This window comes from Brachyistius frenatus, unplaced genomic scaffold, assembly GCF_029030835.1.
Source record: "Brachyistius frenatus isolate BFR_SWC_R1_liver_20210118 unplaced genomic scaffold, ASM2903083v1 Contig_34, whole genome shotgun sequence".
NCBI classification, from domain to species: Eukaryota; Metazoa; Chordata; class Actinopteri; family Embiotocidae; genus Brachyistius; species Brachyistius frenatus.
This window is the reverse complement of record NW_027210633.1, coordinates 1214967-1228016: the sequence shown is the minus strand read 5'-3', so window position 1 is coordinate 1228016 and position 13050 is coordinate 1214967. Positions and strand designations below refer to the sequence as shown.

Here is a 13050-nt window from a genome sequence, read left to right as displayed (position 1 = left end):
GCCGTGTGTGCCTTTGTCTTTAATCATCTCAGGTGTACGTTCGCCGAGCGTACATTGCCTACGAGCTCAACAGTGTTCAACATCGACAGCTGAAGGACAACACGTGTATCGTCGAGTTCCAGTTCATGCTTCCCACCTCGCATCCCAACAGGTATCGCACATAAAAATGTCCAAACGCTCACATGCTGTGCATTACTTTTCCACTCCTCCGCCCCTCCCCCCTCCAACGGCACTGTGGAGTCAGTAATTCAAATAGTGTAATAATTAATTTCCTATTACTGGCAAGTTGACAGCACCACCATATATTATGGTAGTATAGTGTATATCAGTGTTTCCCAACTGGTCTAGCCTCAGGACCCCCAGTTTCTTTAGTCATTAAGTCACGACTCGAAGTCTTAACATTTTTGAGCCACTCAAATTTAATTCTAAGAAAAGTAGTGCAGTAACACACACTCCCGTCATGCATTAATAAAAACGTGAAATAAACAACAAAAAAGAACAAATAGAACTAAAAACCCAGTAAAATAAAAAAGGGCAGACTTCTCTTGAATTGCCTTTCAAAGAAGTTACAACTTTTGATGCTCATCAACTTTCAAGAAACTAAATCGAACTGCATTAGATCTTTTTTTTTAACTAAATAAAAAGGAAGACTTATTTTGAATTAAAATTAAAAGGCAGGCTTATTTAACCGTGTTTATATATATGCTTGAAAGAGAGCTAACTACTGACAATATTAGTTTTTGGTCATTGCTGTCAAAGCAACGCTGGCAGCAAATGGCTTCTACATTAACTGCATGCACACTGCAATACGAAAATGTTTGTCCTTCAAACTAAAAGCACAGCGTCAGAAAGTCTTTGACTTCAAAATAAAGTTTGACTTTTTTTTCCTTCAACTTTGTTTTTGGTCAGATACACAAAATGATCCTGTGACTCACTTTTGGGTATCAACCCATAAGTTGAGAACCACTGGTATACATCTTAGTGGCAGCACCTGCAGCTACTGTATCCAAAGTTGTTACTGCTCACTGCTGTCTTTCTCAGAATGATCCGCGTGCTTTTATGTCTTTTTCAAATCTACTACTGCATTAGTCGATTGCGTAGGAGTCTGTCGAGGTGGCGGTGTCACTCCAACATCTGGAAATGACTTGCTTTTTGTATTGAAACTATTATAAGATGAATATCAAAGTCAATGATAATGATAATGAGATAAGTTGTTTTGTCTCGATGTCATCCATGGTGCCACGGTCCTTCCCCAACATTCCCAGCAGTGTGTCCTTGTTTTCCCTCTAAATGCTCCTCATGTGCAAGGTATTGTGGAAGACTTAAAAAATACTTGTAAATTCACTTAGAAAACATAAAGATGCTCTTGTGCCACGTAAAAGTTGAGAATCAGAGAAAAACCAGAGACACAGTCGGTATTTGTCTTGTACATGCTCAGCATTTAAAACAGCTTGTAACAGACACAGTACTGTGGTATTTCTGTTGCACTCACTTTTGGGGTTTTTTGCATCCCACCTGTGTCCAGTTTGACTTTGGTTGGGCGTGTGTATGTTTTAGTGTATTCGCTTGCCGCATTTGTGTTTTCCTTTGCTGTGTTGAGTGCAGTTTGTTTGCACAGTTAGTTGTAGAAGTCCTGCGAATGCCATCATTAACTCATTCAATTGCATGCTTGTGATTTCCTGCATGTAAATTAACCCTCATGTGTGTCTCATTAATGTGAACTACAAGACAGCATGAGAGTGTGAAACAATCCTCTGTCTTTGTTCAGAGGATAAGGAACATGACGCATGTTATAAAGGGAGCAGTCAGGAAGTGAAATGCGTGTTCATTGCTGGACGTTCAAACCTTTTCCCTTTAATTAATCCTCCATTTTTACATTCATCGCATCCATTAAACAATGATGAACACAACAAAACGTTAAAGGACACACAAACATGCTCACACACGTGTACATACACACAAATTGCTCCACCTTGACTGTCTTCCTCTCCTGATGCCTGACACTAACCACTTAGTATCCAATGTTGTTTGATTGCAGAGGGAACATCCCCACTCTTAACAGGTATTGTAAACATTATTTTTATTGCATAGACTATTGGTGACTGTAGATTAACTAGCTGCAAATCCATAATTCAAGTTGAAATGAATTAATTGGGTTCTGCATTTCTTTTTGAAATTTCCTAAAAGGAAACAGATTTAGTGACTCAAGTGAAGTCTGATTGATAAGTGCAATGTTTCTTATTGTTACTGACAACAGCATGGCCCATGGCATTCAACCTTTGTATAAAATATTTGTGCGTGTGTGTGTATGTGTGTGTGTGTGTGTGTGTGTGTGTGTGAGAGAGTGTCTTGTGTGTGTTATATTCCTAACTATTACTGCTCCAGTATTGTGGCGGTTTGGAAAACCATGGGATGTAATATTGCCGTAAAATAATCCAATAATATTTTGGGAGAAGTGTTGTACACCTGTGCAAATCTGTTGGAACTGAAACCTCTGACTGTCCTGCCAGGAAATTCTCTTCTCCCTTCATGGACAATGTAAAAGCACCGGACACTAAATTAGAGGAAACTAAAGCCCAGGACATTAAAGCACAAGCTAGTGAATCTAAGGATGATAGTGCTGAGAAGAGAAATGCCTCAGATTTGGAATCTTTGGACAGGTTTGAGACCCAAAACCTCTTTGAATGCTAACAGTGGGTGCAACTTCTGGGACCCCTTCTTACAATCAAAGGACTAACACTCACTAAAATGAAATGGGAATATTTATGTCTATCGGTGGTTTTATGTTTCTTTGTTTTTGTCAACTTCTTTGTCACACTACATGTTGGTTTAATTAAAACAAGGAAAATCGACTTGCACACTCTGTATTTACTTCCACTGTGTTCACTTCAATGGGTAGCCACTTGCTTTTTATATTTGAACCTCCTTCAGTTTTTATTGCAAAGAGTCTGTTACGATTACCACATGAGGCTTCCAAGGTTTTGGGGCTGGGGACATTGTGTCAAATCAGGCTAGCAGTATAGCAGATTCCAATTTGAACTGTACTCTGTCAACACCGTAGGATGTCATTCTCATCCAACCTGAATCACTACGGCATGGTGCATGTGGCCAGTGTGAGTGATGTCCTGCTTGACACATCTTTTACACCACCTTGTCAGCGTATGGGCGCCATGGTCTCGTTCCGCTCCTTCCAGGAGTTCACAAGGTAAGTCTTTGTGTAATAGACTTCTGAATTTGGCTATTTTGGTACACGCTGACAATACAGTTTGACTGACGGGTTGCGTGATTTTCTTTCCTTTGCAGGAACATAACAGACGTGTTGAGCTGCTTCTCTGACTCTCCTCCCCCGAGTCCAACCTTCCCAGAGGGAGGCAATCCCGTCCTGTACGGTGAAGAGGACAACAAGGTGATGAGAACAGACTTCTCTGCCAGTCACAAAACTGCATGAAAGTCTAACTTAGTATTAATTGTGTATTTGCTTTGTCGTCAAGGGTGTCCAGGATGAGCCCATCCATATCCTGAACGTGGCTATAAAGACTGACAGCGACATTGAGGACGATGGTCTGGCAGCCATGTTCCGGGAGTTCACTCACTCAAAGGTGGGAGCTGTTTGTTTCTCTTAAATGTTTCAGATCGCTAAAAAAAAGATCAAGTCATGCTGACATTTTCCTCCTTTCAGAAATCTCTGCTGTTTGAACACGGCATCCGAAGGCTGACTTTCCTTGTTGCTCAGAAGGTGAGAGTTCTAGTTAATATTTACTTTGACAACCAGCTGTCTCCACAATCTGCTGCCTTGCATGTCACAGATTCATCAGTTTTGAATCACATGTAACAAAATGTTACAAATTAACTGAATCTTTAATCTTTCTTTTTGTAATTACTAACATTTTATCAGCATTCACATGGACTGACATTACTGTGATCATTTTAAAAATGATAATTTGCATTTGAAATTTAGCTTGTCTTTGTCTCTGTATCTCTTTCTGCATGCCTTGCTTTTGCTGCATTTTTGATGGCAGGATTTCAGGAAGCAAGTCAACTGTGAGGTGGACCAAAGGTTTCATGTAAGTAGATGAGGACAAAAAGAAATCTGGACAAGTATCACTGCTTTTGTGAAAAAAACAAAAAAAACAAACACCATTTCAAACCCATCCTACCAAGGAAGTGAGCGTTAGATATCTAGAGAGGCAGCTGCAAAATACCACTTATTTAATAAGAGACTATTGATAGAAGGCAGACCAATGAGCTCAAATGACAGTGCATCCCGCAACTCCTTGATTTCAGGAGGAATCTTATTCAACTCTGTTTTGCCCAAAGACTGAATATAAAAGTGGATGTAGCTTCCGGGTCTGACATGAGGATGTGCCTCTAAGTGCAATACCACTGAGAGCCCTTAGGGGCTGGCTCCAAAATGCCTCTGACTCCATAGATTCCCATTCAAAAAGCATCAACTTCTAAAAGATAAAGATAAAAAGTCTGTTAAATTACTATCATTATGATCTCAATCACTCAATTCATTCCTTTTGATCAGTTTTCTGGTAGTTCTTCTGGAAATAATTCTCTAATAATTAGATATTAGGCCTGATTGTGGGTGTGTCAAGTCTCCGGTAGTAACATCCACCCCTCAAAATGCCAAACTTGAGGCTTCAAAACGGCAGTTAACAAACCAATGGGAGAAATCGCTGTGCGATGCTACTTGGTTGTGCCATCTTAAATAAACAAAATGTATCTTAATCAATAAAGGGTTAGGTTGGCAACCTTTTTTTAGCCAGTTTTCCTAGATACCATTAAACCCCCATCACTGGATACATGACATCACACATTTTTTCATTTTGTAAATGGCATGCAGTAATGTGAACACACATGGATAGCAAGGTCAAAGCTGAACCCCCAGTTATGGGAGCTTAGTTCCCTTGCTGATGTGCTTTTATACACAGCGCAGCATCTATCTTCCCAAGTTTGACCTATTATCAAGAGAGCAGCCACTAACATTCAGATGACAGCAGTAATGACGGGGATTTAGGGCAGGATTAAATTTAGAGAAATGCCCGATTCCTTCGCCTCTTCTGTCATTTCGACAATAGGCTTTGATTTGTCTTTTGATGGCACCACAGTCTCTGATGACATCTAATCATGCTAACTAATGCCACCATAATCTTGCCGGCCCCTGTTACATGGAGAGATTGCACCATTATGCATCCAAAAAAAAAAAAAAATTTTCCTCAGTTCACTGTATTGTGGAGGGGGAATATGATATGCAATCACAGTGTCATGGCTGTGGAGGTTCCCAGTGTGTACTGTTGCAACTCTCTCATCATCATGTAGGCTGAGAGTTGACGAGAGCATCTCCAATCGGTCTGGCATTGTTTTGGCAAGTGGGACACTTCATCTGATAACGTCAAAACAGGGTTAGCAGGCATTATTCAGAGGATCACATGTCTCTGAGGAAAGGAGATGTTTTATTCATTAGCAGAGTGAGGGATGCTGTCTGAGTGAATACACGCTGATGTCTTGATAGATAAATTACTGCAGTAAAAGAGCACAGGGCTCACTGCATGTAGAACAAGGTCCCGACCATCACTGCTTAATACTCAACCGTGGAGCAATTTAAACAAAGACCAGAACAGCTTGTTTCCACCTGCTGTCATTAGGTTTATAGTTGGTGTGTGTCTAACTGATTTCTCAAGCTTTTTGTTATGAACATTATGTTGACATATTTTTTTTCTTTCTGTCTTTATCTCACTATTATTCACAGAGGGAATTCCCCAAATTCTTCACATTCCGTGCCAGAGACAAGGTAGGTGTGGACATGGTGTCATATCAGGTAACATGTCATTCATCACTCTTTAACATTTTTTTATTTGAATACTCAAATTGAAGTGGTCCATATAAATGACCATAAGTGGAAAATATTAAGGCGTATCCTGTATGTTTCATTGTGGCATTGAAAAGAAACTCAAAAATTCAAAAACCAACCAGACTGACCATCACCACCCCTCACCACAACAATGCTGAATTTCATTCCCTCGCAGTCAGTGATGGCTCTTCATTTCCGCCACCCCCGGTAGTTTCACTACAACGGTGGCACTAAAACTCATTAAAGTAATGAACTCTTTAATTACGTCTCCCATTTAAGAGAAATGACACCCATTAGCAGCTTTCTGAGATTGAGATTGCCCACGGTTTCATTCACTTAATACAGTGTGTGGCTTTCAGGCGCCTGTCCCCTCTTACACCCACTAAGGACTCATGACTTTGCCAAATTGAACTACTTGTGTTAAAGTGAGAGATGTTGGTGGGAAAGCCTAAATTGAGAAGAGCTGTTTTGTGTGGTGTTGCTGTTTGTGATGTTTTTTCCCCGCCTGTTTCTTGACAGTTTGAGGAGGACAGGATCTATCGTCATTTGGAGCCGGCGTTGGCGTTTCAGCTGGAGCTCAACCGCATGCGCAACTTTGCCCTGACTGCCATCCCGTGTGCCAATCACAAGATGCACCTGTACCTGGGTGCAGCCCGCGTGGAGGTGGGCACAGAGGTTACAGACTACCGCTTCTTTGTCCGAGCCATTATCCGCCACTCTGATCTGGTCACAAAGGTGAGAATACAAAACAACAAGGAACCTTTCTGCATTTCGTTTCCGTTTAGTTGCAATTTTTTGTTCTCTTCTGAGATTTTTCCACAAAGATCCATATGTTCTTTAATTATTTGATCCCCAAAATGAGTCATATCTGCCCTTGTTAACCATTATTTTGTTGTGTCCCTTTGTTAGGAGGCCTCCTTTGAATACCTTCACAATGAAGCCGAGCGTCTGCTGCTGGAAGCGATGGATGAACTGGAGGTGGCTTTCAACAACACGACTGTACGGACTGACTGCAACCACATCTTCCTCAATTTTGTCCCTACGGTGATCATGGACCCATCAAAGGTTTGTGAAACAATCCCACACACACATACCTAAGAACGCATTATGATCAGTGAGTTTGCCTCTTACTACTCTCTCCCCCCACAAACTTCAGATCGAGGAGTCTGTGCGCTCCATGGTGATGCGTTACGGCAGCCGTCTGTGGAAGCTGCGCGTCCTGCAGGCCGAACTGAAAATTAACATCCGCCTGACTCCGACGGGGAAGCAAATCCCCATTCGCCTCTTCCTTACTAACGAATCAGGCTACTACCTGGACATCAGCCTGTACAAGGAGGTCACTGACTCCCGAACGGGACAGGTGGGGCCCAAAGACCGACAGGTGGGGCACTCACACATCTTCCATCTCATCTGCTTATTGTCCAGTCTGGCAAAGGGTTTCAGCTCCATCCTGGAAACCTCAGCTCCCCCAGTGCAATTTATCAGACACTCTTGTAAAGTTGAATATAGAATTGGTCATTTTTACACATTAGAATAAACGCTTACATTTTTATTAATTTGGAGGAGAGATCCAGTTTGGTGTCTTGCCCTTAGCCTGGTGGACAATTGTTTTTTAGTAATATGTGTCTTCTCGCAGCAGACCAGGTAAGTTATAGTTCATCCATCCAGCCATCCATTCATTCATCTGTTCACCCTCACTTCCATACATTCAACAGGAAGTAAATAGGTCAAATCTACATGAAACGATGACATTTTGCATGTTATTTTTCTCCTTTTTTCTTTTGTTGCTTTATTAGTTCCATAACAGTAAATGTGATAGGTATTTTATGAGTTTTCTATTTGAAGTTTGTAGACAAGGTTGAGACAGAACCTGTGGCATTTCCTTTAATTGTTTAATAAGATGAGATTCAGGAAAATACTGCACAATGTTGGAAGGTTACAACAAGAAGTGTAGTTGTTAGTGTGGAGTGGAATTCTTCTGATCTACAAAGGCATGTTGTTGAGCTTTTTTAGGATGTTGTTGGCCTTATTCACCAAAACACAAATACTATACTTCCAGCATTGTACACTTACAATCAGATGCTTTGTATTCATCAAAGTTGTGTCAGTGCAGCGGCTGTGAGAAATGATCATTGTCATAATAACCATCATGCTTAAAAATCATCCTTTTTGTTTTCCTAATGCCAAGGTTGTTAAAGAGGTCAGTATATCTGTAAAGTGACTCCCTTCATCCCTTGGTTCCAGATTATGTTCCAAGCATATGGAGACAAGCAAGGCCCCCTGCATGGCATGCTCATCAACACACCCTACGTCACCAAGGACCTGCTGCAGTCCAAGCGCTTCCAGGCACAATCTCTAGGCACCACCTATGTCTACGACTTTCCAGAAATGTTCAGACAGGTACCAAAACATACGTTTTGAACATTGGCCTCAGCTTCCAATTAAAAATAACTAAATGGTACATGATTTTATTTTATTCTAACCATTTAATTTAATCTTTCAGGCTCTGAAAAAGCTCTGGCACGCCAGTCAGGCCTACGCCCACTTACCCAAATGCCCTCTTCCTTCTGAGCTGCTCACCTTCACTGAGCTGGTGCTCGACGCCCAGGATCAGCTGGTGCAGATGAACCGACTGCCAGGGGGCAATGAAGTCAGTGTTTTAAGCTTCTTTTTTTTTTACTTAAATATACACATTGAAAAATAAGAAATTACCTTTTTCTTTATCTATCCACATGCTGTTTCAAAATGTGCAGTTTCCTTTTCACTCTGTAGGTGTCTCTGTGTTTCTTTGGTTGGGTTCTGGATTGCTTGTTAAATACTTTATTGTTTTAAGCCAAAGTCTACTGTATCATTAAATAGAACAGTGCGCATTAAGAAATAATACCTAAATCGAATACGTCTATCTCTACCAAAGATAAAATGCTGCTCTCTGAATCAGCCAGTCTTTTCAGCAACATTATTTGAGCCAATTTGTACACCCTCAAAATTATATATAAAAAAAAAAAAAAAAAATCATCAAATAGAGCATTTAAAATATATTTATTGAACAATATTCTGTATTTATTTTATTAAAGTGCCTCTGTATTGTATATCCAGATCGGTATGGTGGCATGGCGGATGACCCTTCGAACTCCAGAGTACCCAGCGGGACGTGAGATCATCGTCATAAGCAACGACATCACACACAAGATCGGCTCGTTCGGCCCGCAGGAGGACATGTTGTTCCTGCGAGCCTCAGAGATGTCCCGGGAGAGCGGCATCCCTCGAATCTACATTGCAGCCAACAGTGGCGCCCGCATCGGCCTGGCAGAGGAGATCAGACACATGTTCCACGTGGCCTGGCAGGATCTAGCTGACCCTTATAAGGTCAGCCAGCAGTCTCAGTCACATGACGCTGTACCTGAAGGCTTCTTTCATTTTCAATTTGATGTAACTGTTTTAAGGTTCACTAACTGAAATCCAGCAATCGGTACTTCGATTTTGTTTTAGTGAGAAAACGTTTTAATTTTAAGAGTAATCCCAATCGCTGTCATTACCTCAAACATCCACCTGATGGCTGTTTAGTTTATTGGCACAAACATTAATCTGTTCTTTACTTAAAATGTAGGGGGACATATTTTTGCCTTTCAAAATATGTGATGACTTTTTGTCTTTTGCGTCATTGTTTGTTGTAATTAAACTGTCAACATGTATGTCCCCTACAGGGTTTCAAGTATCTCTACCTCACACCTCAGGATTACAAGAAGGTTTCAGCTCTAAACTCTGTGCACTGCGAACACGTAGAAGATGGAGGAGAATCCAGGTACATTTTTTTAACACAGGAAACGAGTCTGTCGGTCAAGTATACATCACTGTTGTAACCTTGTGAGCTTCAAACAGCAGACAACATGACAAGTGGAAAGCTATTGGGGTGGGGGGTATATCTGGCTCTTTGTAAATATGTGTGTTGTCATGCAGGTACAAGATCACTGACATCATAGGAAAAGATGAAGGGCTGGGTGTGGAGAATCTGAAAGGGTCTGGAATGATCGCCGGAGAATCCTCTCTGGCTTATGATGAGATCATCACCATGAACCTGGTAAGACTGAAGTGGGCACTTGTGTACAAAAAAAAAACCAGTCATACATGTAGTCTGCTCCTTAGTTTGAGCTGTACACTAGTGGGATTTTTCAAGACAAAGACTTACTTCATACATAAAGCTGATCAGCTGGCATGTGGTTACTTTGCACATATTTCATGTCTTGAAAAGATCATTTGCCACTTATTTTGTGGATGATGATAAATGTAGTCAAGCTAAATCTGTTGTTCTTCTGGCACCAGCGCTGTCATTTGATGTGTACAATGACCTAGTTGGTGGCCAGAACAACAATGTCTCGGTTAGCAGAGGGCGCTCTAGATGCTGCACCTAAACAAAAGCCAGCTCTTTTTGCTTGTGCTGCAACAACCTAGGTTTTTCTTTTTTAATATGAGCACGGAGCAAGTTATGAACGAGGATACATTATACAGTGTTTTGGCTGGCTCGGATATTACAAAGTATGCTGTCATAATATTTATCGTGAAAGGGCCAATGTTGCAGCTGCATTAACTGTGCAGGAGGATATGGTCGGTGGAGACCATCCAGAAACTAAGCTGCAGACAAAACAGTGCCTGCTGGTGCCTTTGCTCAAATTGCCCTCCAATTTGTTCTAAACAGGGACTGAATTATTGAAATGGCCTGTTTTAGTTAGATGCTGCCACCAACACTAACTAAGGGAGCCGTGTGTGCGTTACAATGCATTCAAGTTTTCTACTCACTTGAACTGACGTGTTCTGGAGAACTTCTTTAGGACAAAAAAAATGAACTAAAAACTAAAACCAAGAGGACTGAGAGAGCAGATGACCACTGAGTGACACTTAATACTGTGTTTTGTTGTTTACACGTTACAGTATATGATCAGTACTAGTAGCTTCCTGATTACGAACCGGCATTCATTTCTTTTGCTCTCTGCAGACAATATCATCTGGCTGCTTACTTCTTTCTTTTTTTTTTTCTTCAATGGGTGCTACAATAAGAGAAACTTGGCAAATGGAGCCAAAGAATTAGGTGGTTAGACATCAGACTCTTGCGCGCTATGCATCCTGGTACATGTAGGCACAGCTCCGCTAGCGAAAAAATAACACTCACTGAGGAAACTATTGCTTTAGCTGACCACATATAACAGCAACACTGGGTGGACATCAACTTAAAAAATGGCGAATTTTTCCTTTAAGATGCTTGTCTTGTCCCGCAGGTCACATGTCGAGCCATCGGTATCGGGGCCTACCTGGTGAGGCTTGGACAGAGGACCATCCAAGTGGACAACTCTCACATCATCCTAACTGGAGCTGGAGCTCTTAACAAGGTAAAATGATCTAGAATAAATAGATATTTATTGCACTGTGCTCCTCCTGTAACGCAGAACGAGCACCAAATGAGCTGTCTTTAAATTCACACAATTAATACATCTGCATTTTAATGAGAAAATCTCTAAAAACCTTCATTAGTTGGCTATTAAATTTTTCAGCTATTATGAGAGGAAGCAAAACACGCGAGTAAAACAAAACATTATAACTGGATTTTCTGTTCTTTTTTTTTATGGTGAATAAATACAATACTATAGATTCTGAAAAATAAAATAAGAGGAGGATGATGTGTGTGTACGTCAAAGAAACAAAATTAGAAAAGTGTACCGTGATCTCGAGGCTTGTTCCAACTCGCTGATCAGGCAATTTTGAGGCACGTTCCTTCTGCCTCGCTCTGTTCTACTAGGATTCCCTCTCCGATCCCAGCCTCGGGCCTGCCTGCCACTCAAAGTGGAATAATTGAAAGCGAACCATGAAGTTGTATTTGCATAGAAATAGAGTGACATGCCAGAGGCTGCAGTGCAGGACAGCCATATCATTTGTTTTTAATCAAAATGAAAAGTTTTGCTGATGCAGATTGTTTTTCTGCGTACAGTTGATTGGCCTGTGTGTGTGTGTGTGTGTGTGTGTGTGTGTGTGTGTGTGTGTGTGTGTGTGTGTGTGTGTGTGTGTGTGTGTGTGTGTGTGTGTGTGTGTGTGTGTGTGTGCGCGCGCGCGCGCGCGCGTCTGCACGCTTCACTACCTCCTCTTGTCTTGCTTTCCATTCTCTGTCCTTGTCAGTGCATTAAGATGACTCCATTTCAAATTAGATGAACGATCGCCGCATGACAAGCCATGCAAATGGCCCAATGATGGCGTACCTATTGGCTGGAGGCTCAATTGTTTTTAGATGGCCTCAGTCTTTAGCTCCATTTGTGGGAGCAGAATCATAATGATTACTGAAAAATGTCCACAATGAGTATTGTTGTAGTGATGCATAGCAATATATCAATTGTTTGCAAGACACTGTTTATTTGAAGATCCTGAAAAAGTGATTTCAATGAGAAGTAGTGTAGTTTTTTTCCCTCCTTGTTCATCATGTGGCTTCCTGGCTCTTAACTGAAACTTAATGGAGAGCAGGAGCCTGCCACCCAGAGATCATCATTTCATTAGCTGCTGAAAAGCACTCATATTTTCATGGGGACTGAATAGTAACTACTCGCACAAATACCCCAGTGAGCTGTTACTACCAGTTGGCCTCTTGTTTTCTTCCTCCCAGTCGTCTCCCGCTGCTCCTCCTCCTCTTCTTCCCCCTGCCGTGGAATCTTAATGAAGCTGCCGATGGCCAGAGGCACAGGGGTTTTGTGTATGTCAAGGTGACTGCAATGTTTCTCGGGGCCGCCAGCTTCCCTGACAGCTTTAGGAGAGTGCCCCAGATTTGTGGGCAGATACATAACCATTAATGGTAATAAAGAAAGTAAATGATGGCTGAAAAGGTGAGCGCGGAGGGTAGGGACTGAGTTCCTCTCTGATTTTTATGGAACCATGTCAGGGCCCTGCCACCTGTTCTCGGCCGCTTATGAAAATAGGGTGGGCTGGCAGGGAGGTTTTATGGCTTCAGATTGGCAAAGGAGCAACGTGACGACAAAAGAAGTTTGGTAGCTTCCATCTTATCCATCCATCAGTTGGAACAGAAATTGCTGTACGCGTCAGAATACATGACAACAAAAATGCATACAAGCCGGTTAAATGTATAACATTTTGAATACAAATCTTGGTTGTGAAGGGGCATGTGTTAAAGCACACCATCTGGTAGGAAGAGAAGCAGATGC

At 41.5% G+C, this 13050-nt stretch overlaps 1 protein-coding gene across 7 annotated transcripts in view; it reads left to right on the top strand.

Annotated features, from left to right (window-relative positions):
- The window catches only part of acaca (acetyl-CoA carboxylase alpha), a 39850-nt gene that overhangs the window by 16919 nt on the left and 9881 nt on the right, over positions 1 to 13050 (top strand). For 2 of the 7 annotated variants that reach the window (XM_069700551.1, XM_069700549.1), the window contains exons 27-44: positions 33 to 151; positions 2039 to 2062; positions 2511 to 2660; positions 3062 to 3205; positions 3304 to 3406; positions 3492 to 3599; positions 3680 to 3736; positions 4020 to 4064; positions 5756 to 5797; positions 6377 to 6592; positions 6767 to 6922; positions 7014 to 7238; positions 8102 to 8257; positions 8361 to 8507; positions 8954 to 9223; positions 9562 to 9659; positions 9815 to 9935; positions 11128 to 11238. In XM_069700551.1, the coding sequence (XP_069556652.1) occupies positions 33 to 151; positions 2039 to 2062; positions 2511 to 2660; positions 3062 to 3205; positions 3304 to 3406; positions 3492 to 3599; positions 3680 to 3736; positions 4020 to 4064; positions 5756 to 5797; positions 6377 to 6592; positions 6767 to 6922; positions 7014 to 7238; positions 8102 to 8257; positions 8361 to 8507; positions 8954 to 9223; positions 9562 to 9659; positions 9815 to 9935; positions 11128 to 11238 (2292 nt within the window). The remainder of the gene's footprint in view (positions 1 to 32; positions 152 to 2038; positions 2063 to 2510; positions 2661 to 3061; positions 3206 to 3303; positions 3407 to 3491; positions 3600 to 3679; positions 3737 to 4019; positions 4065 to 5755; positions 5798 to 6376; positions 6593 to 6766; positions 6923 to 7013; positions 7239 to 8101; positions 8258 to 8360; positions 8508 to 8953; positions 9224 to 9561; positions 9660 to 9814; positions 9936 to 11127; positions 11239 to 13050) is intronic. The other 5 variants (XM_069700554.1, XM_069700553.1, XM_069700556.1 and 2 more) reach the window with 3 other exon arrangements.